Source organism: Curcuma longa, chromosome 11, assembly GCF_044706935.1.
Source record: "Curcuma longa cultivar G26 ecotype Majalengka, Jawa Barat chromosome 11, ITB_CL_G26_1.1, whole genome shotgun sequence".
Classification (NCBI taxonomy): Eukaryota; Viridiplantae; Streptophyta; class Magnoliopsida; order Zingiberales; family Zingiberaceae; genus Curcuma; species Curcuma longa.
Window position 1 is genome coordinate 4,516,146 of NC_133871.1, and position 25,606 is coordinate 4,541,751.

Sequence of the window (25,606 nt, forward strand, 5' to 3'; positions counted from 1 at the left end):
TTTGAACGTTCAGAAAAAGGCAAGAAATTTTCACTGTATCAAAAAATGTTGATAGTTTTTGTTTCTGTAATAAACATTCTTTGCTAAATTATAGATATTTCTATAATTTATTATTATTTTTTTTAAAAAAAAAATTGTAAACAGATTATCAAATAAAATCAAGCATATATTGTACATTTGGAAAGAAATATAAATAAGAAACTATCAACGTATATTCATTCATAATTTATGTTACTATTACTATAGGAAATTGCTTGACTCGAATGGTTTCTAACAAAAACAACAACAATGATAATATGCATGAACCTATCAAAGAAAAATGAAACATATGAATTATCAAAAAAAAAAGAGTAAATGATCCAGAAGAACTGCTTTCATATCTATAAAACAGCTAAAAGATGTAAAAATTAAGGGATTATCAAGGGATGCATGACCGAGAGTCTCACTTCACAAACAAAATTAACAAATCAGGATTAATAAAATAAATTACTTTAAAAAGCTGGTCAATTACACTTTCACTATCCACAAACGCATCATATACTTTGAATTTAATAACAATATAGATACTGCAAGATAGCCAGAAGGAAACAATCAATAAAGAAGCAACATCTCAAACTAATCAATGTAAGAAGAATTGACAAAATAGCATTCCATTAAAAGTTCAAGAACGAATGAATCCACAGCTGCATGTTCGTTTCTTTAATATGGCAGCGTATAGCTGTTTGGCCCTTTACCACTAGGCTAGTTCAAAGAATCAACAAACTGGACAGGCAGTAGTGCAATAACATGCAAAACTCTATACAGGAATTTTACAGACACCGATCTCTCCATTACAAACAAAAAAATTTTAAGCGGAGCTGCACACACTCTGACAAATCAAATTTTATGGACACGGACCTCTTCATTACAAAGAAAAAAAATCTCAAGCTGAGCTCGGCAAGCACACTCATGAAGATGATAAATAGGTCAGGGAATGGCACTGGCCGGTGAGTTTGATACTGCATTAGGCTAGCTTCTATGACCTATCCTTTCTGAGGAACAGAAGATGCCAAAGCCCTCAACCTGTTTACGATCTCAGTGAAGCTAGGGCGCTGTGAAGGTTCTGTGCCCCAGCATTGCTCCATCAGTGATTTCCATTCGGGATCACAAGATTCAGGCACGGGAGGCCGTAGTGTATCGTTCAGAATCCCTCCTGTTGAGAGCAAAGAACTGAGAGGAGATATACACCAAGATATGAACATCCTAGTGATGCAGTTGTCATGACAGTGTCAATGATAGAAAAATAATACAAAATAAGAATAAAAAGGTGATGCAACTCTGGCTCCACTAATACAGGCATGGCATGTGTAAGCCAGCATCCAAGAGACATTTGACAATATGTAAAAATCACCTATAATAAGTCCATAATGCATATCCCGATATGGTTCATCCCCAGTGATGAGCTCCCACATCACTATGCCAAAGGAGAATACATCAACCTATGGCACAACGATTGAATTTGATTGATGACAGACTTGCACAGTTAAAGATAATATGGATAGAAAATTGAAATGGATTGGCTTGACAGCATGATTGATACAACTCATCATCACCTTTTCGCTATATTTGATATCTTTGCCACCAAGAAGTTCAGGTGCCATCCAAGGTAGAGTGCCTCGCATGCCACCGGACATCAGTGTCTCGTATTTTAATTTTGAAAGACCAAGATCAGCCACCTGCACAGTGTGTTTCAGTAACTTGCTGACATGCTAAAAAGGAAACAATTAAACAGTGCAACACAAGCAGTTAAGGCAATGCCCTAGCAGAAAGTTCCAAAAAGAGCACTTTGTGATTTTTTTTCCTTTACTTTTCTTGTTCTCTGCCACAGATATCACAATATAATTTGTACAGTGCTTAAAGCTTTATCTACTATTGTTTCATCAAGCTAACCAATTAGTATGTAACACAAATTTATATGTTTCAAAATTTTTTCCCAAGATGAACCATGTAAAATCACAGGCCATCTTTATTTGTTTTAATGAAACCTGTTTCCTTTATTTATCTCTGCCAATATCATGTATAAGTTCACTTCACATGTTGGGCACAACGTTTTTTAGAAACCGAATGGGCACAACATTAGCACACATTCACATGTTGGGCCATGCTTTGTCCATGTAGTGTAGCACCAAACACCAAAGTACATTTTTCAGTCAATTTTTATATGAAACCTTAACACATTAAATAAAATTAGTGTTGGTTCATTCACTAAAGAAACAAAACTTACTAATACCCAACAAGTACAAGAAAAAAGATTATAGAATAATGAGGACAGATTGTAAAACTCCTCAACAGACCTTCTATATGCTTCAAAAGCAGTTTAAGTCAAACAATAGTTGCAGGAAAGATTTCTAATTTAAGCTGCCTCAACAAATAGTTCACTTTAACCTGAGTTTTGGTTCCCTTTATCAAAGCATGGTGTATCACATCAAGACATCAAACTGTATAGTGCATCACCAAACAACCATAAGAGAAGAGTAGAGGCTGAATTTGTATTTTTCTTTTCTTGCATTTTCCTTCTATTTCCTAATACTTCTCTTGGAATTTTTCTTTTTTGTTCTGGAAAGAAATTAGCTGTTGGGTGATATTGCATGGCCGATGAGCTTAACAATTCAAATTTTCAATCCTTGGTCACAAGATAAACCAAAGGCCACAAACTAAATCCACAACCATACTCGGTTACAGTTAGTTCACATTTGAGGAACTAGATTATTTCCCAAGTTAATAATTTTTAAGATGCAAATTTAGTTCAGTCAACGAGATTACTCGGAAGACTTGAAGTTCCACTTTAGCATTTCAATGTAGCCTCAAATAATATTTTGAAAACTAAATACAACCTTTACCTTGCATATTGGACGCTGAGGATCCCTCAAGTTGACAAGCAAGTTATCACTTTTCAAATCAAAGTGTACAATATTTTTACTATGCAAGTATTCCATGCCAAATGCCACATCCATTGCGATAAGAAGTCGTCGACGCCTATCAAGCATCCTGTTCAAAGGGAATGCTTAACATGAATACGATCAAAGATTAAATAACCAGCCAAATACCATCATCTATATAAGTTATGTTACAGCACTTACAAGATTGGTATGGTCAACAAATTAAACTTCATCTATAGCAAACAACAATAGAAACTAAACTCACTGTTACCAAATAAAAGAAATAGAAATATGCAAGACTTGTATCTTTGATGAAGTAAAAGATCCTTAATCCTGGCTTCTCTTAGATTTACTTTATTTCCCATAGTCTTTAAAATACTAAAGAAAATAGAACATTTAGTAATAACTAACATAAATAGAGATGAATAGGAGCCCCTAGATGTTTGTGCATTTTGAACCAATCTGCTCTAATTGAACCAGTTGGATCTTCCAATTCACAGAAAATTGGCAGGTTTGAGTTCCTTCGATGCAGTAAATGAAAAGCTGCAACTTAATTTAAAATGCGCCAGCTGATGTTTCAACTAGGAATTCTAGATTCAACCAGCTGACAAGATCAGATTGTCAACCATACATAAATTATTGACACATAGCATAATAGTATAATAAAAAGATAGCAGATTACTTCTCATTCTTCTGCAAAGCACGCCGAAGTGAACCATTAACCATAAACTCTGTTACTGTGGCAATAGATCCCCCAGGGCCATCAAGAACAATACCATAAAATGCCACAACATTCGGATGGTGCAAGCTACCAAGCTTACAGGCCTCATTATAAAAATCCGCCCTCTGAGTTAATTCATAAACACATGTAAGCACAAAATCTACATGAAAAGAAGCATATGAAGCAATTTACTAATTGGAAACATACTGCACGATCCTGCTCTGACGAATTCCCAGAAAAAACCCTGTCATTGATTCTCTTGATTGCCACATCTGTGCCTCTCCACTTGCCATGATATACAGTCCCAAAAGACCCAGACCCAAGTTCTATCAACTCCTCCAAATCACTATTTTGTATTACCTTTAAGTGACAACAGATGTCAGTCTGTTATTTCCATATTGTATAATGAACATAAGATTAAGTAGTGAAAAATATCTAACTCTATCTTCTAACCTGGAGGTTTCCAATCTCATCTATATTAGGAAAAACATTCTTAGCTTTCTCTAATTGTTTTGTCTTAGTCTGCATCACAATGATTTTAAGCACATGGTAACAGCACAAATACACACACACACACAAAAAAAAAAAAAAAAAAGAAAAAGGGCATGGTTATCACCTCTTTCTTTTCATCTGTTGATATTTTGTCCTCGACAATTGCACTTTCTCTGAAAGAACTGTGAGATGTCTCTTTTGTTTCACGAGAATCAAAAACAGGAACTGGAAGTTCAGATGATTGTGGTGTAAGTGCTGACGCTGATGTTCTCCCTTCAGTATTCAGGATATCTTCTTTAATCTGGGCATCTCCTAAATATTTAACAAAACAGATTATGAATGTAGTTAACTTAAAACAAAACCAATAAATATTCATAAAGCAGAAGGCGTAAAACCTTTTAATGGATGTGGCTCTGTAGGTGCATCCATATTTAAAGAACTTGGCATCTGAACAGAAACAGCTACAGGAATAGTTAGCTCAGACCTTATGCTATTTACAGGATAATTCCTGTTGGACAACTCTTTTGTGGCTGTAGAAACATTGCTTGGTCTTGAAGGGAGGATTTTACTCTCCAATAGTTTCTGAGGATCCATGTTGCTCACAAGTTGATCTGAGGAAACAACTTGCTGCATTTGGTCCGTATTGTGGTGAAGCAAAGTGTTGCTGTTTTTTAATACGTCTGCTGGACAGACACTGGGAATCTCATCTTTTTTGTCAATATGATTCTTATTGCTGGTATCTTTGTCATGGACAGGATCTGCATAATCGAACATCCCTCTCGGTCCAGCTCCTGTTTCATGATGATATGAGTATAGCTCACGGTTCCTTATGACGTGTGGAGTCTGAATGGTGTTGGAAAGTTGAACACTCTGTAGATAAGAAACATCCCTCGACACAGCTGGCAACTGACTAGATGGCAAACTAGAATTTCCTTCTGGAACAATTCCAGATGCAATTAGGGGATTACTAATTGATATATCCAGAAGCCCGGCGTTATGACTATTCATCATAACCAATGGTGTCTGTCCAGAGTTTACATCCTTGGTGATGTCAATATCAGCAAAGACAGATGCTGGCCTTGGGTAACCACTGAAGCCTGGAGCCCCAGGAGGATTCATGCTAAGAGGTTGCATCATTCCATCCATAGGCCAGCCATGGCTATACAAGGCCCGGGCATCTGGATGTACCAGTAAATTAGCATTAGCAACAAAAGATTTATGGATAAAACCTGGATTAAATGGATAATTATGAAATCCAATATTTTGTGCCAATTGCATCTGTTGTTGGGAGGAATCTTCTTCATGAGATTGAGGAATGAGGAATGCTCCATGAGGGTTGTATGGTGTGGCTAATGAAGCTGGTATTGGTATGATATTAGAATGGTCACAATTTACAGGCAATTGTTGCTGCTTTTGCACCAAGTTTTCTTTGTGAGATTTTTCAGGATTGCTTTCAGTTCCGTAAGATAGTTGTGAAGAACCAGGTAGACCCACAAAAACTGGTGGTAGAGGAGTCTTAGCATGGTCCAGATAGGCTGAATTTACAGATGGCTTCACATTAATTTGGGAAGTAGCAGGAGCTGTCTCAGACAACTCATGGTTCCTAGGAGCTGCGGTAGACAAATTCTTATCTTGCATATCCACACCACTGTCTGCTGTTTGAAGTGGTACTCGTTTGGTTAAATCTTCAGCGTGGTGACTCTGTAATAATGTATTTGCTTCCGAAATGCCATGTTTGTGGCCGTTACCTTGCTCATTTATCTGGGTATCAGAATGGGCATGCGGCAAGGCCTTCTGACATAAACTACAGTCCTCAAATTTAGCAGTCGGCCCTTGAGATGATGCTGGCACTGGGCGCCGTTCCACATTTGGTGAGAAAAAGTGAGGAGGAGGCAGTGGAGGTAGCTTTGATAAAGGCTGCAACTTTGCATCACCAGGAATCCTCATAATCTTTCCAGCATTAAGGTCTGCCTGGAAATCCACTCTTGTCATCCCATTATCAACCTGAGCAGTTGTGCTATTAGGTGGCATATAAGCATCTGGGGCCACCGCAACATTGATTTGTGAAGGAAATTCCCCTCCTACAAATGGTCGGGGGTGATCATGTTGTTGCTCTATGTAGGGCTGGGGAACAATTGGTATGGCTGCTGGAAATTCAACCTGTACTGGATTCAAGAATTTGGTTTGATTTGGCACTGAAGGAGGCAATTCAGACTGAGTTGAACTCAAAATTTGGATTTGATCATTGTAATTTGTAGTCGGTATCAGATCTGGAACGTCTTGCCCTGCAAAAATTGGTTTCGATGCACATCGAGCAGATGTACCAGTAGGGGAATGAACAGGCGATATACCTTCATTGACAAGTGCCTCGACGGCCGTCACTACATCCGAATTCTGGGTGGAGGGGAAACTCGCCACGCTATCCCTTCTCCTGATGCTCGAATCCAATCCATTGACAGCTTCGAGATACCTCGCGCCGGTGTCCTGCAAATCATGATACGGGGCAAGTGGATCGAAACCACTGCCGGACACATCAGATGGCGAGAAGAGAAAGACTCGAAGCTTGGCGTTGGGATTCTCCGCTGCGAGCTTATCGTACTCCTCCATCATGTTCTCCAGGTCCTCCGAGGTGGACACGGAGATGAGAGCGTCAAGATCCTCGTCGGGGAGCTGGTACCGGAGCACGACCGGCCCGCCGTAGGCCTCCGCCATCTTGCGTAAGATCTCAGGCAGCGACGCGTCGCGCTTGACGGTGAGGATGCGGGTCTCCCCGCCGACGTAGCGGAGGGCTCCGTCGCTGAGGCGAGGCAGAATCTTGCCGCCATAGCTGTAGCGAAGCTTGACCCTGCGATCGCCGGAGGTAGAGGCGTGGTCGACGGCGGAACCGGCGTCAGAGGGGCCCGAAGGGAAGGGATCCCTCCGATCGCAAGCCATACAACGGAGAATCCAAAGCTAGGGTTTTGGGGAGTGATCGAGGAGAAAGCCGACGAGATCGGGGAAGTGGACGAGGCCGAAAGTAGGGATTTGACACACCAACGACGAAAATTATATATATATATTCACGCGTAAATCGTAACGATACGAATTCGAAAAGAAGTAATAAAATAGAGAGTAAAATTGACGGAAAATAACATAAATAATATATTTCACGATAATTCAAAGGTAATTAATGAACAAGCGAAGTTTTGGATAGTCCACATTAGCGTAACATTCGAATTTACCTCGAAGTTTTAGACTTGAAAAATAGTTTTTATAAAGCACTAATTGCGTTTCAATTCGTATATTCGTACAATTATGAGAAATAATCCGTGAATTTTATGCCAATTTCACATATCTGAACAACGAAACGTGTTCAATTATCTTAACATAACTTTAGCTAAGGGAAAATCTGATGGACGGCTCTGGTCCAAATAGCAGTGAGAACTACAAATAAAGTAAGACACAGCACGAGAACAGGTTGAAAAGAATGGGGGTACCGTACAACATGCTAAGTTAAGATCCTAAAACAACTTGAAGAGGATACCACCATGAGTGGCAAAGAATGGAGCAAACACAAGCGATTCCACCGCCATGAGCTTGATGAGGATGTTGAGGGAAGGACCAGATGTGTCCTTGAGCGGATCGCCGATGGTGTCGCCGATCACTGCAGCCTTGTGGGGGTCGGACCCCTTCGGACCGAGGGACCGGGCGTGCTCTGAAGCTCCGGCCTAGTCAGTTCATGAAGCAAGAATTACTGGTTGAATAGTTTGCAAGCCAGGATAAGAATAGGGGAGTGTTTGTGAAGATCGTTTACCTCAATGTACTTCTTTGCATTGTCCCATGCACCACCAGTGTTTGATGCAGAGATGGCAATCTGTGCAAGGTTTGTTATGAATTCAGATTCAATGCGACGATCAAATTCGATGGAAATGAGAGAGAGATCTATGAACCTGGACACCAGAAACAAGTGAGCCTGCAAGAACTCCAGAAAGTGTTTCGACTCCGAAAAGAGTCCCGACGACGAGAGGAGTCAGCATGACCAGAGCACCAGGAGGGATCATTTCCTTGATGGAGGCATCTGTTGATATCTTGACACAGTTTGTATAGTCTGGTTTAGCAGTTCCCTCCATGAGTCCAGGGATGGTGTTGAACTGACGTCGAACTTCTTCGACCATTTTGAGAGCTGCACTGCCAACACTCTTCATGGTCATGGCTGAGAACCAGTAGGGGAGCATAGCGCCCACAAGAAGCCCAATGAAAACTTTGGGTGTCAGAACATCCACGGTCGAGATTGCTGCACGGCTCACGAAGGCGCCAAAAAGTGCAAGGGACACCAAGGCAGCTGAACCGATGGCAAAACCCTAGAAGAAAGCACACAACAAATAGATTGATAACTTTTCACCGTATGCTAAGAATGAACAGAATAATCCTCCATTCGGTTCACAGAATGGAATTATCAGGAACAGAATAATTAGTTAGGGAATGAAATAAAGAAGAAATACAATAAGAATTCATAGAATAACAATTCTAACATCTAACAATGAGTATTCTTGGGAATGATGTAAAGAGTAGGAGCATTAAGAAGTATTCAAGGTTCATTTTTTAACAAAATACATGGATAACTCATTCATTGGGATTTTTTGAGAACAGAATAGCCCTAAACATGAATCAAACATACTACATTAAAAAAGAAGAAGAATGCACAAGGGACAATTTTATTGCAGTGGCGGAAGAATTGGAGGGGTAAATTACTAATAATTAAAGAGGTAATATTATATATACAATTATGCATAAAATTAAAATTGTGTAAGGGGTTGGTTAATTGTTGGCATAAAGGTCAACTATTAACACAAAGATTGTGGTAACATCCAAAGATGAAAAGATCACAGTCACACGAGTATTCTAGCGTGGAGGAAAAGAGAAAGATTGACCCAAAAATTAGAAAGTAGAATCATCACAGATAGAGAATGAACGCACAACTTTCAATCGATTTTACCTTTCCGATAGCAGCAGTTGTGTTGCCTGCAGCATCAAGAGCATCTGTTCTCTCACGGATCCTGTGGCTCATTCCTGCCATCTCTGCAATTCCTCCAGCATTGTCACTGATAGGCCCATAGGCATCGATGGCAAGACCGGTTGCAATGGTGCTCAGCATTCCAAGAGCGGCGACTGCAATGCCATACATTGCAGCAAAACTGAAACTAACAAAAATGCTGACAGCTATTGCAAATATCGGAATGATGACAGATTTGTATCCCAAAGCAAGACCGAAGATAACATTTGTAGCAGCTCCAGTTCTACAGGAATCAGCAACATCTTGCACAGGGCTGAAAGAAGAGGTCAATGAAAACGAAGTAAAGAGATGCTGAAAGCCAACCAACTGAGAGCCAGTGACAAAATAAAGCTTGATTCAATCGATACCTGTAAGCATTGCTTGTGTAGTACTCTGTGACAAACCCTATCACCAGACCAGCCCATAAGCCAATTGCTACACAGAAGAAGAGCTCCCTACCAGTGCATTTCAAACAATAAGCTAACTTCACAATTTTATCAAAAAGAGCAAAGATAAAGTGGAATAAGTTACCAGTTCTTGACAGTCTTCTGGACACCAAAATTGAAGATTGTAAAAGTAGATGGGAGTGCTACCCAAGTGACAATTGCAATTCCGCCAGTCATGAGAATAGTGGAGATGATAAGCTGTCTCTTTAATGAAGGTTCAATCTCCTTCACTGCTTTAATCTCGAAGAAGTCAGTAGCAAAAAGGGTGGTAATCAGACAAACAATGATACCCATGGAACTAATAAGTAAGGGGTATAACATTGCTGTCAAATCATGATTAATTCCAAAGGAAGATATTGAAGCAACGACAAGAGCAGCACATGAGGACTCAGCATAAGAGCCAAAGAGATCAGATCCCATTCCAGCAATATCCCCAACATTATCACCAACATTGTCAGCAATAACCTGCAAACAAGAATGAAGCATTTGCTAGAATAACATTATAAAAATTCAAATAAGTTATGATCATTTTGACGAGAACTATATCTGATACTTGCCTGGATGAATAAGGACATGATTAAAAGAAACATTAGGATATCTAAGTTCAACTGAAAAAGGAAATACATGTTGAAAAAGAGATTCTTACAGCAGGGTTCCTTGGGTCATCCTCAGGAATGTTCCTTTCAACTTTTCCAACCAGATCAGCCCCAACATCAGCAGCTTTGGTATAGATACCACCACCAACCCTGCCAAAGAGAGCCATGGAAGACCCACCAAGGCCATAACCAGTAATAGCCTCAAAAAGTCCTTCCCAGTCATCACCGTAATACAATTTGAATAAGTTGATGGAAATAAAGAGGACCAGAAGCCCATTAGCTGCGAGCAAAAAGCCCATCACAGCGCCTGACCGAAATGCAGTGATGAAAGCCTTTCCTACACCCTTTCTAGCTTCTAGAGTTGTCCTGGCATTGGCATACGTAGCAATCTTCATACCAAGGAATCCAGATACCACAGAGGTGATACCTCCAAGCAAGAAAGCCAATGTGCTAAAGATGGCATTTGCAAGGGCAGGCTTGCAAGTCTCGTCCTTGCTGTAAGTGCAGGGTTGGCTCTTTGTGCTAAAGCCCTCAACAGAGCCAAGGAAGAGGAAGATTAGTATTGCAAAAATAGCCATGAAGATTCCAACATACTGATATTCAGTAACAAGGAAAGAAGTGGCTCCTGTTTCAAAGGAAGAAAGCTCATGTCAGATGTCATAAACTTATTCATGCCAATAAGATTGCCAGAATAAAAAACTTAAGATTAGTAATAATCTTGTTTAGAAAATGTGTATAGGATCAAAGTTAAATAAGTACTGGATCCAGAGAATCTTCGGCACCTAATTTACATGAGCTCTTTTCTCCTTATTCACAAATTGATTGTCCCAAAATTATATATTTAGCAATGAAGTCATTAAATTTAATATCATGCCATATAAAGTTTGAATAGTACTAACAATGAGAGATATAAAAGGTTCATCAATCCATGAAAATAAAAATAAAAAAAGGAAATGGAACATGTGCTAAAAGATACTTCAGACTATATGGAAGGCAAAAGGCAACTCTCTAATGAATGCTAAATACTCGGTTAGGACATAAGGAATTCCCACTCCTAAAATTTTAATTGGCCAAACTACACTGCAAGTCTAAAACTTAAGTTATAGATTGATTTGGCTGGAACATCAAATCTGGTATGTTTACTGCCAAACTAAATAAAACGCTAGCAATTTGGTGGAATTTAAGCACATAACTAAAACCGGGGTAAAACTGTTGGTTTTAAGTCAATTAATGTTGAGGTTCTTGGCCTATGTCAAGCAAGATCTGAAGCAACTAGAATATAAAATTCTAAACCATATATACTACTTTTGAAAAGTAGAAATTAATTCACATTTGCAGGTCTAGACAACTTTAATGCCGTCTCCCTACGCCTAATGCAACCACCAATCTTTATTTTCCCTCCAGACCAGGACTGTAGTTGTTGTTGACGGTTTTCACGTAACCGATCTCAAATAATTAGGCCAAGCAGTACTGGAAAATGATGAAAGTGTACTACTCCATCCGCTTGCTCACAGAACTAGGAAGATCCTCTAATTTGCCCCCCACGAGTGGCAAAGTAGCAGGGGAAGACCGTGGATTAGCCTGGACACCTGGATTAAAAAAAGGAGAAGAAGAAGAAGAAGGAAGATCCTCTAATTTACACCGGTAGTTAGCTCTGCTATGCTCACTGTAAATCAGGCTTGATCTGAGAGGATAATAGCTCACAAGAGCGTCGTCTATAAATAATAAGAACAGGAAAATTCGAAGGGGAAAAAAGATCGATATTTTCCTAATAAAATAATACTATGAGGTTAAAACCTTTGCTGCAATAAAAAAAGTGCCAGCGCAAATTCGAAAACAAAATAACGAGAAAACAGTTAGCGCAGTTCTAAACAAAGCCATGAATCTTAATCGAGGATACAAGGCAAAAGCCACAAGAACCAACATAAGAAGAAGTATACCAAGACAAATTTGAAATAGATTGACAAAGAAAGCTGAAAGGACCTCCTGTTCATAGAATTATTGGCTTCAAAATAACAAAAATCTAGAGAGTAAAAGGCAGATCCACTGATCTAAAACTCAGCGAATTCAAATTTCAAGCACTGAACACTGCAGATCTGACTGAAAAAAAAAAACAAAATAACCAGATCTAATCACGTCACTTACCTTCTGAAATGGCGCTCTGGATCTCGGCGCACTTGACGACCACGTTGTGATCGTTAAGCCCTTCCTCCTCGTCGACCAAGTACTCGGAGTAGTCGTTCTTACCGTTTCCCGCCCCGTTGGCCTCCTTCTCCGGCGAGAGGCTCACCCTCGAGACAAGGACCCACTGCACCAGCGCGAAAGCGATCCCGACGACGGCCGTCGCCGGGATCAGAGCCTCGGTGGTGAGATCGGAAAGAATCGTCGCCCCCATCCCCGGATCCGTCGTCACCGCAATATGCTCGCGAAGGCAATGGCTTCGAGGGATTCGGAGTTCCCACTCCCCGGACGACTCCAAGAGTACCGGGGTTTGCCGTATTTATATACGAAGCCAAGGATAGACAGAAGGCTTTCGTTGAAGCAAGTGTGGGGACACAGACGCTACCATTTTCGGATCACGTTAATCTAAGGGATCTCGCGGGACATATGAAACGCATATTACTTATCTCCCATTCACCGACACCCTAACAATTACCTGCCAACACACAGGCTACATAGTGGGGCCCACGCAGTGTCACCTCGACTGAATGGGTAAAGAAGCCTTCGCTGGATCTGGGCCAAATCAGAATTGGCCTCAGTTAGAGATAGCTAATTATTCCTCAATAATAATTATTATATTTTAAGAAAAAAGAAAAAAAAACCAAATGGAGCCCGCATCACGCGCCAAGGGAGGACGGTGGAGCGCAGTAGTGATTTTGAATTAAACACAATTAAAATAAAAATATATATGTTTTAAATATTAAAAAAAACTTTTTTGTTGAAATAAAAAAGTTTACATATCAGTTAAAAGTCAATTTTTGATATATTTTTTTATGAGAATATGAAAACTTGTCCAACCAAACTCGTTCTATATTACTTGCCACAGTCATTGGAGGACAATAATGTGAACAACTTGAATTGGTGTTCTACCCCTTCAAGGACCAGAACAAGTTCCACATGTTTCCATGAACACTTGTTAATTTTTAATTTATATGTTTATAGAGTTGGAAGAATTCATCACTTGTTCTTCCACACGTTTCTCTCACTTTATTAAAAGAGATTTTTGAACTTAATAAAATCAATGAACATGACATCAATACATGTTTATATATATAATATTTGTAATGTAATTGAAGATTTGAAGATAATCTTTATGAGTCATCCACTCTAATACCAACCAAACGTATATGTTTATCTATCTTTGACTATTGGTGGTCATTGAATGTTCTACTTTAAGCCTACGTATTATGATCATTGACTAAAAACAATTAGTGATTAATAATGTGTCATATTTAAACTTTATTTTGTAGCCATTTCACATGTTTAATGGCTTAAAATAATAAAAAGATGTCCCCACTTAAATTGTAATTTTTTGATGCATGGAATTTAATTTATATTTCCATTCCTCCACTGTATTGGGAGAAGCATGTGGTAACTATGCTAGAGCATCTCTCACATGATAATTTTAATTGATATATTTGAACCAAAATGATAGAACAGATCTCACATTATTTGATCATTCTGATCACGATCTCCTAGTTAATTGTATCAGATGATTCAGTCTAAACATCATTCGATTGAGTTTTGAACATTCAGCAATGCAATTATCATTAAACTTCTGAAATGATCAATAATGAGCAGCCCAAGTTGCACTGTGCATGAGCATAAAGCATGGATCGACAAAACAGAGCAAAAGGTAGAGGAAAGAAACAAACTCAAGTTGCATTTCGGTTCACTTTGAGGTATGGCAGCGCACCGATCACGTTGTCGTAGTCGCTTCTGTTAACCGGGTGCTGCGAAGAAAATTTGGACATGTCTCAGAAACAGTTTGAAGTAACAACGGGAATATCACTGGTTAAGCATTTGAGGATGCAAGTAAACACATCAAACATGGCAAACTGACACGGAGTGGCACTACAATGCACTCTGAAAAAGAAAGCAATTTACAGTCTCGAAGAGAGATTTAGGGAGAAACGAAATTGACAGAATGAGAATAACCATGAGTACACAAGAAAATTAAGGTAATTTACATAAGAAACCTTTCAAAATTTAGCTTAAGGCTGTTCTGATATTTCAAGGTCACTGCCAGGGTTGTTTACTTTGATAAAGAACACTTAGGATAAGAACTTGAGTGAGTTGACAATACTGAGTGTTAATATTTTTGAAGCCAAACCAAGTGTAACTAAATGTAAATGATTGGCATACTTAAGATTATACGAATCACTAGGTACTTAGTGTAATTGATTAGTTTAACTCAAATAGAAGATATCAACACTCTTTTTTTTTCAGAACAAGAAGGACCACTTTTTATTCTATAACATAGAATACACATAGTTTTTCTTTTTCTTTGTTTGACTTATCACCTCATTGTTTTAACATCTTAGACCTGCTTAAATCACACAAACGACATTCACCTTGTTGCAATTTATGATCTACAACAATTACTGTTATTTCAAATACAGAGTCCTTTGGTTATGGATTAGGTTTTTGCTGAAATGAAACATCCATCCAGCTCTGTTGTCACACACAATGTCATAAGAAATTTGTGAAAACCCTACAGATAGGTGGTACCAGAAGGCAATCCCATGTCCCAAATTCAGAATTTTTTCGATGGTCAATATCAAAAAATCACAACATTTTCATCTAACCAATGTCCAAAATCTGAATCTATGTATTTATAAATCTTGGAGCTAGATAAACTAGTGCAGGGTTCTTAATACTGAAATAGAACTTCCTAAGTTCCTATTCACTAATAAATTAGGAAGAGTGAATGCAACTTTTATTGAAAATTTGCCGCTTTGACATAAAATCAAATTCAGCAAACTCCACAAACGCACAACAAAAAATAATATCTACGATATGTTTTTTTATCCATATAGATGAAGTTTAGAACACCATGTGATATATCAGACTGTTCATAAACTGTGATAGGTGATGTTATCTTCAATGATAGATGGCAACAAGTTGGCAATAGCATGATACCTTAAGCCTCAACGAAATACAACCAGAAATCATGGATAAGAGAAGCAAATGCAGATGAGTTATCCGAGAAATCAATTTACCATTTTGGAAAGTCGAAGCTTCCTCTTGGTGTTCTTCTTCCCCAGCAAGTGCTGCTTCCTGGCCCGTCTCCTCACAATCTTCCCTCTTCCAGTCACCCGAAATCTCTTCGCCGAAGCCTTCGAATCCACAAAGGAGCAAACTTTCCGCGTCATAATCGACGAAAGAGGGCGAAAATACAGGAAGGACGATACCTTGTGGGTCTTCATCTTGTAGCCCTTGGAAGCGAAGACGGTGAAGGCTGCAAGCCTGCCGGATGAGGAAGCGTAAGTCGCCGGAAAGGGCCCTGCTGGGAGTAGAAGAGGGGAACCGGAAACGGCGGCGAAGGAGCTGAGCCTGCTGTGAAGGGAGATGGCGGTGGGAGAGCGTGAGGGGCGGAGACCATTGGAGAAGCGGAGTGGAGGCGGAGAGAAAGGAGACAGCCTCAGGAAGCAGAGGGAAGATGATGCCGCCATGGATTGTGGTTATCTGTGACTTCCGCCCTTTCACAACGGTGAGAGGGTTCGAGGATTGAGGGAGTGGAAAGAAACGAAGCCAAAGCTTGTGGACGAGATTATTATCATTATTATATTTTATAAAAATAACGAATTTAAATTTGTGAAATATAAAAAGGATGTAGTTTTCTTTTTTTTTCTATAATCCTAATTTATTTATCAAATAAATATAAAATATAATTTATATACACGGATGCGAAAGACATCACCCGGACCGTTAGAAGTCAAGTTGAGTTATAAATCAAACAGAAAAAAAGATCGACTCTAGATCAAGCGGACCCGAGGCAAGTTAATTGAAGACTGAGGTGTTGTGCCCAATACATCCGACTCTCTCAATTCGGCTACGTCCGACTCCCTTAGTTTGGCCCCACCCTGACTCCTTCAATTTGGCTCATTCCAAATGCCTTCGAATGTAATTATTAATCCTCCTAGTAATAGAGAACGTGGATACTATAATAAACGAAGGGCGTGGAGCAACTGAGAGTACGGATATGGACATATGGATCTACACAGCCGCCCTATGAGCTTAACGTAGAGTTCATGTTTCCCTCCTAAAGAATGGTATAAGATAAGAGAGTCCGTTTTCACAGGTGCAAGTACTCACACTGACACAATCATTAATTCTTCTTCCATTTTTCCTATCTTAAGAGTATTTGACTAATTTGAGTATTGAAGTGGTCATGCAAAAATCCACTTTGACGTCATTCTAATCTCTCCTTTGAGTTCTTCATATTCTTGGATCCTTTTCTTTAACTGAATTCTTCTGAATCATCGTATCAATTTTTGCCCAATCATCAATAACTCATTCATCCACGATCTTTGGCCAGAACATACACTAAAAAGTAACCTTTAAAATATTCATGAGCAAAAATAAAAAAGATGGTCGCTCCAAATATGTTTTTATCAAAAGAATATCCCACCCCATATTTAATCCGTGTATAATTACCCAACTATCCCTCCAGTATTATTCAGTACTATTATCTGACGTCTAATTTCTAAATCAAAATCACATTTATTACAACATGAACAAGAATTCATATTATAGCAACTACGAAATCATAATTACTATAATTATTCATATGTTATAGCAACTACGATTAACAACTACAATTTCATAACTGTTATAATATAAATAAAAATTCACATTATAACAATTATAAAATCATATTCATCTTTTTCATATTCAAACTCCAATCCTCTTATTTCTTCTAATATTTTACTACTACCACACCACGCCACTGTTGGAGCTTAAGAGGACCAGTTTATCTTCCTAATAAGATTTAAAACTTCGATTCCCTACTTTAATTCAAAAATCAAAACAAACGTTATCACTCAGCACAAGCACTATTATCTCCACTTCTACCATGCTATGTCAGCATCATACTGAAGCAGCAAATGCAATCTGTTTCTAGAAAAATTAAGATGAAATGGAGCATTAAGTTCAAGTTGACCATCAATTTCAGTTTAGGTTAGCACTTGCTGAGTGCTTAAATCAAATATAGAGGATGCTGATTAACCAAAATCACAATTTGCAATAACCACTCCATGTAAAATTAATTACTACTGGTACCCAAAAATATCATGATAAATAAGCTTATAACTAAGGACAAGTTGAGCTCCCATGAGAGTATATTTTATCACAAGTGATTAAATTTAGAAAGAATAGTATGAATAAGTTACCTACTTAATACAATTTTCTCTCACCCTTCAAAGTACAATGTTTTCATCAACCAAGTATTCTAGTCACTGAGCCTCGCAGTATTTAGCTTGACAAACTCATTGCAATATACATGAAGGTCTTTCCAAGTTGCCAAGAGTCTTCTGGTAGAAAAAAAAATCCATCCCATCTTAATGGCATTCACATATAATGGTTACCTGGTAAAAAAAACCGACATCATTCTGAAATCGCTTGAGAAACAATGGAAATGAAGGAGACATGGCTTGGACATGATGTAATTGAAGATAATTTCGAGTAACTGAGTTTGCAAACAACAGGAGCTTATAGAAACTGAAGAAACTGTTTCAATCTTCGCAGTTGATGCGCTCTCATATTTATTACCTTCAATCTTCATCTCCAGCATGCTCCAGTAAGTAGTTTGCTGCCAGTTGCTCATTCCTGTCACAGGCTAGGTATGCTTCAATTACTCGTGCCCGGTCGAAACCCAATGCTTCAAGCTGAATGATGCGAAGTGCATCAGACAACAGAGTTAGTATAGATAATGTATTTGAAATGAATCAAACCCAAAGAATTCGAAATCATGGCTTTTCTATTTATAGCATAGATAATGTATTTGAAATGAGAATCAAACCAAACGAGTTTGGAATCATAGCTTTTGTATGCACAAAAGAATGAGATAACATTCAGATCAAATTATAATGGAAAGAAAAAAGCATACCCGTCCAATGGCTTCCTGCTCTTCGGGTGTTACACTTATTGTATGTGGCATCTCATCTTGGTCAGGTTGATCAAACAGATCCCTGAAAATAGTTTATATGAGAAACTTCAACGCGTTGATATAATAGGATTAATTTGAGAATTAAAATGAACAAATATGAGTTTAATTATGCACTTCCAAGTATAAGATGACCTCAATAAAGCTACAGAGTAATTGAGGAGTTCACAAATGCCATTATGCACTTTGAGTAACATGACCTTAACAATGCTACAAATGCATTTGCAAGCAAGATTGGTAATCTAGTTCCTAGAGGCAATCCTTACTCAAAGCAATCCATACCTCCCAAGAAGCTGATGAGACACTATACTTACGTATATCAAGTAGAATAGTTATTATTTTAGCTAAGGACACACAAATTTTACAAATGCAGAAAGTCAGAAACAGAATGAGAAAGTTAAACATATATTTGATTATTGTAGTAAATATAATTACAACTTATATATTTATAGCCTGTGGACATAACATATCCTATCTAAAATTTAAGCATAAGATTAGGCGCTTTGGACAAGATTTCAGATCATATATAAAAATTTTATCTAACAAAGAAAATGTTGTCTTTTCTATCAGTAGTAGTTTCCAAACTATTTAGTGACTTCTTTGGTATACAAACAATTCCTGAAGAAAAAAAAAATTCTAGTCAATGTAAAGATTTAGAAACCAATGATATAGATGATATATTCTGTTTAAAGTTTGCATTGAGTGAACATAATCAGATAATCTCCTCTGGAAGATAAATCTCTAAATTCACTCTTTTTTAAAACCTTATTCATTTGAGTTTATTGGTTTTGGTGATCTAAACTCGATTCAATTTATCTTGTGCTTAATTGAAATATGAAATGATATTCTTATTGATGGGATGAAAATGAAAAACAGGAGATGCTTCTTCAAGAGGTACCCATGAAACAAGGATGAGAGGAAGGATTACATGGAACAAAGGAAAGGAGGTAGCTAGCAACTTATTTTGAAGTTTCAAGCAGCAGGAAAGAAAATTAGAATCATCACTATCAAAACTTGAGATGCATGAACAAAGTTATTCTCCTATGATAAGTCAAACACAGAACAAAGAAGGACAATAGCAAATTAGATAAATAATGATTCATATTTCTTTTCTTTTCCAAGAACCTATAATTTAGCTGCATTCCAAACCACACTAGGTACTTCAAAAGCATCATACATGTCATCTTAGTAGGATATTCAAGAGTTAGAAATCAAACTTTAGCTAGAAAATCAACAGCAAGTAGACAACTTTGAGTAACAAGTGTGACTAACTCTTCAAGATCTTCAATAGGTTCATTTATTAACTGAAGAAACTCTGCATGATGATCCTGTATTAATCTCAACAATTGGGGGTTTTGTTTGCTTAATTCCTGGAGCATTGGCTGCAAGCAGAGAGGTACTTATAAACAAATTTAGATGTGCAATAATATACAACTCAAATGGAAGTACTAACCTGCAAAATTTGTGGATTCGCTTGAACCATTGCTCGCAAAGCTAAAAACTACAAAAATAATAGTACAAATTTCTAAGATAAATATTATTGTAATTCTCACCGATATAAATACACACCTAATTCAAATAAAGTGGCAAAGAGCCTCTGGTCAATTAATAGTGCCTATTATCTGTTTAATATAAGCTCTCTACCTAAAGAAGGTACTAAGTCAAACTCTGTGACAAACAAGTCTTCTCTCATTCTGCAAAGCAGTCATCTCAAAACAAAATGCTTGTATTCTCCAAGATGAAACAATAACAAGTAAATCATTAATAATGCTGACAGTTCAGATAAGAGGGCTTGACAACAAAATTGATCATGCAGATAAGTCCCCATCCTGAGGCTGTAAAACAAATTACCAAGCATCACCTAGCAACCCAGTGTATGCAAACAACATGTTCAACAAATTAGCATTATCTTCCACCCAAACTGTATTCTTCTCAAACAATCTATTAGAAGTCTCTCCAGACATAAACGTTAGTCAATCATGTCCATCTGTCAAGAAGGCTTAGTCAAATAAACAAGAGTTAGAGTGTGCTGGTGAAGTAAACATACTTGTTGGTTACTTCTGAGGAAGTCGAGAGATCCACCTGCAGTACCCCCTCCAGAATTTGTATTTGCCTGGTAGACATAATTGGATCATGATTTATTTATCATGTCTGCTAAAGTAAATATAGTACAGAAGTAAAGAGGCAGAGCATTGAACCTGTGGGAACATGTTCAAAGGAGACGAATTTGGAGTAGAATTTGTTACCCCAAATAAAGGCCCTATAGCAGCTGAATTGGTTGCATTAACCCCTTGAGCAGATACCTCAGATGAAGGGAAAGAATCACCAGGAACTGCAATTTCTGCTGTTGATGGAATGCCCTATTGTGAAATGGAAAACTGTGAACCGCAAGTGTTTTAATAGGTGTTGTCAGTTTTACTCTCAGAATATTACATACAGAATATAGGTATTCCACAGCGCGTTCAGGATTATTGTAAGCAGCACGAAGTGCGCGCAGAATTGTCTCTCTGTCCCAGTTGCCACCACCCATTTCCATCAATTGACTAATCAACTGCTCATTATTGCTCCCTTCAACTAAATTTGATGCAGCTTGACCATGGGCATCGGATAACCTGCAAATAGATTGTTAAGGCTGCCTTGTTTTTCACATAGGATACTTCCACTAGCAATTCTGCAAAACGAGGCATCCTAGAATGTCATGGGATCATAGGGCACAGTTCAGATGAAGCATAATGCACTCAAACATGGCATATAATCTAGAAGTACACAAAGTTCCACCCAACAGACAAAAGATAAATATACTGGAAATGTCAAATAAAATATTATCACAATTAGGTAACTAGGACAGTCCAAAATATGCATATAAGCAACATCCACATTCAGTTTCTAATATGAAAATATAAAACTTGAAAAGAAGCATCCTTCTCTAGCATTAGTTATTAAGCTGGCAATAACATCATAGATTATCCTAGCCCTTTGGCTCAACAGCGAATTCACAAAGAAAAAAGAAATAAATATCAATTGATTCCAATCTGAATTTGAAAATTCATTTTGAAAGTGGCTATCAACTTGATAGGCACCCCCAAAATCTCTCACTAAAGTTGCCAATTGTGAGAAGTTATGATGATATTTACACATCAAATAAAGATATTCAAGCTGACAAAACCTTGTCTTGAAATATATAACTACATGCCATATTTCAGTTGCTATTTTAAATTGAAAGGTGAGAATTGCCCAAATGACAATAATCTAATTTTAATGAAGGGCAATGTGATTAAGAGGTGTGTTAAACGCCTTCAATAGCCTAAACTGAGTGAAATTACAAGTGCTAAGGCATTCACCTTTTGTAAGGTTGGCAATTGTTGCCAATTTGCAATTAACTGATATGATTACTGTACACATAATCATTATAATGGACATATATTACCAACGCCCATAGAATAAAGAAGAAATAATAAAAAATGGGCTTACTCTGCATTAGGTCGTTGAGATTGAGCAGATCCAGTTGATGAATTATCTGAAACACTGAATAAAAAGATTGTAAAAAAGGTCAGAAAAGAGTGGAACAAGTATAATGAAGAAAATGTGGCAGTTATCATATAAATTGCATGAAGGAAGAAAAGAATTACATAAACACTCACAGAGCTTGTTGCAATGTTTGCTGGGGAGCTTGTGGTGGAATTTGTGATGAAGTTTGTGGTTGAGCCTCCTTAGGAGGAGGCTGAACTACAGAAGTAGCTGAAGGCTATGGACACAGGCATTAGGTTTAAGATCGGTGATCTGCAAACTCTTTTGACAAAGACAGGTAATGTAACAAGTACCTGACCAGATGAAGCTCCACTTGTGCCTGCAGCTTTACTCTGAAATGTTTTGAAGCAATGATTCATTATTTACAGCAACACGAAATAAAGTTATGACAATTGTAAGGGTTGAAATAAAAAAACAATCACAAATAATGAAAAATAAGGCAATACTAAATCTGGGTCATTCAGTGAATGAAAGATTATGTTTAGTTAACCATAAGACCAGATGTTCAATAAAAATGGGAAAAAACTGTAGACTGTAAAGGTAGAGAGAATATCCCTCAAAAGTATCAAATTATAAAGTGATAAGAAAACATCTATGTTCAATTTTTCCAACTAGATACATCTACACTGGTACACCTATCCAAACAAGTCTCGATCTTCAAAAATTCAAAATGGACTTGCAGCAAGTGCACTCTCAGCAGCACTTGTGGGTGTTTGTTCCCCACAAGATGTGCAATGCTCACAAACTGCAAAAAAACTGTCAGCGGAAAATTTGAAAGTGGTATGTGATAAGCAGAAAAGTGAAAGAACATGTAAGATGTAGATACTTAGACTAAGATTATTGCATTTTCTAAGTGATGCACGTATTATTAATGTGAGCAACCACAAGCCTTATTATGCACAAGTTGTATTTATAATAGTATTGGTAAATAGTAACAATTATTACTTGTTAGTTAACAGTAAATATGTGTAATCTCCTTTTATAGCTGATAATAGTAATAAATTACACCAGTAAAATTTTATTGGGCCTGCTCTCTGCCTCTCTCACCTTATCAGTTATTAGTACTACTAAATACTAAATTATTCTTGCTATTGATTATCGAATATGTAACAGTTAGTTACCCATTAAATAACCTATTACATTAAACTAATTAAAGTGCAGTTGCAGTATATTGGTTATTAATATACTCCTCATGAGACACGAAGGAGCCTTCTTAGTCACCTCCATCTTCTCCCAAAGACGCACTGCCTTCTCCAAAAGCTGAAACTTCTTCCTCCACGTCACTCCTCCCCCAGCCGGATCTCCTCTATCTCTTGTTCCCTCCCTCTCATGCACTCCAGCAGCACCAAAAAACAGTTCAGTAGCTCCAGCACAGTGACAAACTACAAGTGGAGCCTCATGCCATCTCTGACAAAGGTTCTTTTCCTCCTTGTTGATCTAAAACAGCATCAGCTACCAATCTTGAAAAAAAAAATCACCAATTTTCTTCATAATCTCACTTGATTCACTTTTCAACAAGACCTTTGTGATTTTCAAGCTTATTTTCAGTTTTCTGCCAACCAACGACTCATGTTTGAGATGTTGGACAAAGTTGGATCATTCTTGTATCATTAGTGACATAGTCTTGCATGGATTTGTGGAGGGATAACATTCATTTTACTCAATCCGAAGTAATTGGAACTTACACAATTTGATGATGCTAATCTAAATTATACATATAATTATAATACCAAATATAAATAAGCAAGCATTTCATTTGCATAGCAGTAGATTCAAAATTTACACTGAAAAAGTACCTTGCTAAGCATGACAACGAGAAAACCATTTTCGCTAACTTTGTTCTCTTCCAGTGTGGTTTCATCTTTCAATACTTTTCCATTGTGAATCAGTAACTGCTGCCCCCATGGATAATTGTCTTTCCCTTGTACTTGCTCAATGTTTTTCTTCACAGCCATAATCTGTGGCATTGAAAGAAGATGTACTATCTAGTTACAACTATATAACAAACTCTGCTGGCAAACAAATCTCCCGATCTACAGCCAAACTAAGACCAAATGATAAATCAATAAAGTCTAAAGTTGTAGAACATCGACCAAAATTAACCAAGATTCCAGTTTTGATACAACACACAAAGATGCTCAAAAAAAAATGCGCATGTTTCTTCTAGTAAGAAGTGAGCGGCCAATAACTTTTTTTACAGACGTACTTATGGAAGCTTCTGATAATTATCAGCTCCTACGCGTATAAAAAATATTTATATTTGTTTTAACTGAGATTTAATTTGTCCATTGCTTCTATTTGAGGTAGGAAAAAAAATCCAATTTGTGAAACAGGTGCAATTATGGAGTAAAAAACTAGTTCTGTCTGACACTCGATGCAAGCGTGCTATTTTCCCAAAAACATCAGACTACAAAGATCAGCAAAAGGGGGAAATTACATAACACAATCAGATTTTTTTTAAAACTAGATTACTAGATAGGGAAATCATTCACAGTACAAACTCAGCAAAACAATGAATTCGTAGTTTGTGAAAAGCAAATCTCAGCAAAAACCACCGGGAGAGTAAACCCTCGGAAGAAAAAGGAAATATATCGGGTATTCGACGGAACAATCAAAACCTAGACCGAGACCGATTCGAAGGAAAGGATCAGTAGTCACTGGGCAATGCCCGAGGAGCCAACAAGACATAAAGAGATTCTACCGTATCACTGGGCTGGACCCGGATTTCGAAGTGGGTGCCCTTGAGCGTCTTCACCGTCAGCTTCATGGCGACCATATTGCTTCCTCCCAAGAGCAGAAAACAGCATGAGAGGGAACCCTAACTCAAAAGAGATCGGGAAAGGAACAGAAGGCGAGGTCTTTTAACCCTTTTTATAGGCATTACGGTAACCTGCATGACGGAACGATGAGTCGTGGCCTCATTGGCCCACTGCCTCGAGCAATCAGAGGAGGGTAAAGTTTCCGAGTATCACGTAACGCACAAGTAAAGAATCGGGTATAGCTTTGTGTAGATTTCCGTGACGTTGTGCGGCAAGCTGTAACTTGGCAAGTAAATCATGACGTGACGGCGTAACGTAACACGGTTTGATTTGGTACGTTATATCGAAATTTATATATAATATCCTACGTCATATCAAAATTTAGTTATAAAAAAATTATACTAATATCCTACTAAAAAATTTGATATATTAAAATTTTAATAATATTTCTGTATCAAAAGTCATTGTGATGGCAAGACCGATCACAAACAATCCAAAAGTTAGTATTGAGCAATCGATTAAAAATAAAATCGATAGAATCAATTACATCGAAATTGAATAAGTTTAAAAAAAATTAAATTAATTGAACCGATCTAACTTTTTAATAAAAATAAAATAAATTAAATTGATAAAATATAGATTAATTAAATTTTCGATCGAAATAATCACACTATGATATTTTTAAAAATTAATATGGCGTATCATTAAAGTTAAAATATAATTAAATAATTAAAAAAATATTTATTTCGCCATGAAAAACTGATTATATACCAAAAATACATTGAACCAATAATAAATTCGTTGATAGATTTGATCAAATATATATATATTAAAAGAAGATAAATAAAAAAATAATTAATATAGAAAAAATATTTTTTTCGACTTCATCATTTAATTCTTAAGTATCTATTATAATAATATCTTTTAAAAATCATTATTTCAACAAA

General features: G+C 37.4%; 4 protein-coding genes across 7 annotated transcripts; all 4 read right to left on the reverse strand.

Annotated features, from left to right (window-relative positions):
• Positions 1 to 594: 594 nt before the first annotated feature.
• LOC141838769 (RAF-like serine/threonine-protein kinase 24) lies at positions 595 to 7,134 on the reverse strand. Of its 4 annotated transcripts, none has more exons than XM_074726343.1 (10): positions 6,483 to 7,134; positions 4,527 to 6,401; positions 4,256 to 4,443; positions 4,093 to 4,161; positions 3,847 to 3,999; positions 3,601 to 3,764; positions 2,880 to 3,027; positions 1,593 to 1,715; positions 1,391 to 1,478; positions 595 to 1,192 (listed from the first exon to the last, which is right to left on the reverse strand). In XM_074726343.1, the coding sequence occupies exons 1-10, from the start codon at positions 7,063 to 7,065 to the stop codon at positions 1,023 to 1,025; spliced, it is 3,561 nt and encodes a 1,186-aa protein (XP_074582444.1). In that variant the 5' UTR covers positions 7,066 to 7,134; the 3' UTR covers positions 595 to 1,022. The 4 variants fall into 4 exon arrangements, with proteins under 4 accessions (XP_074582444.1, XP_074582440.1, XP_074582439.1 ...); XM_074726339.1 differs by having other exon boundaries at positions 4,527 to 6,416; XM_074726338.1 differs by having other exon boundaries at positions 4,527 to 7,134.
• Positions 7,135 to 7,433: 299 nt separating this feature from the next.
• On the reverse strand, positions 7,434 to 12,668 carry LOC141838273 (pyrophosphate-energized vacuolar membrane proton pump-like). The gene is made up of 8 exons (XM_074725705.1): positions 12,351 to 12,668; positions 10,256 to 10,830; positions 9,695 to 10,074; positions 9,532 to 9,618; positions 9,107 to 9,437; positions 8,061 to 8,471; positions 7,925 to 7,984; positions 7,434 to 7,838 (listed from the first exon to the last, which is right to left on the reverse strand). The coding sequence occupies exons 1-8, from the start codon at positions 12,598 to 12,600 to the stop codon at positions 7,632 to 7,634; spliced, it is 2,301 nt and encodes a 766-aa protein (XP_074581806.1). The 5' UTR covers positions 12,601 to 12,668; the 3' UTR covers positions 7,434 to 7,631.
• A 1,240-nt stretch (positions 12,669 to 13,908) lies between these two features.
• Positions 13,909 to 15,953, reverse strand: LOC141841057 (large ribosomal subunit protein bL35c). Its single transcript, XM_074729182.1, has 3 exons — positions 15,620 to 15,953; positions 15,428 to 15,544; positions 13,909 to 14,158 (listed from the first exon to the last, which is right to left on the reverse strand). Exons 1-3 carry the CDS (start codon positions 15,878 to 15,880, stop codon positions 14,081 to 14,083), a joined length of 456 nt encoding a protein of 151 aa, XP_074585283.1. The 5' UTR covers positions 15,881 to 15,953; the 3' UTR covers positions 13,909 to 14,080.
• A 1,543-nt stretch (positions 15,954 to 17,496) lies between these two features.
• LOC141839420 (ubiquitin receptor RAD23b-like) lies at positions 17,497 to 24,735 on the reverse strand. The gene is made up of 13 exons (XM_074727161.1): positions 24,602 to 24,735; positions 23,697 to 23,858; positions 22,194 to 22,232; positions 22,014 to 22,117; positions 21,844 to 21,897; positions 20,810 to 20,984; positions 20,571 to 20,732; positions 20,420 to 20,485; positions 19,826 to 19,873; positions 19,645 to 19,754; positions 18,316 to 18,397; positions 17,979 to 18,094; positions 17,497 to 17,794 (listed from the first exon to the last, which is right to left on the reverse strand). Exons 1-12 carry the CDS (start codon positions 24,674 to 24,676, stop codon positions 17,981 to 17,983), a joined length of 1,191 nt encoding a protein of 396 aa, XP_074583262.1. The 5' UTR covers positions 24,677 to 24,735; the 3' UTR covers positions 17,497 to 17,794; positions 17,979 to 17,980.
• Positions 24,736 to 25,606: the final 871 nt, after the last annotated feature.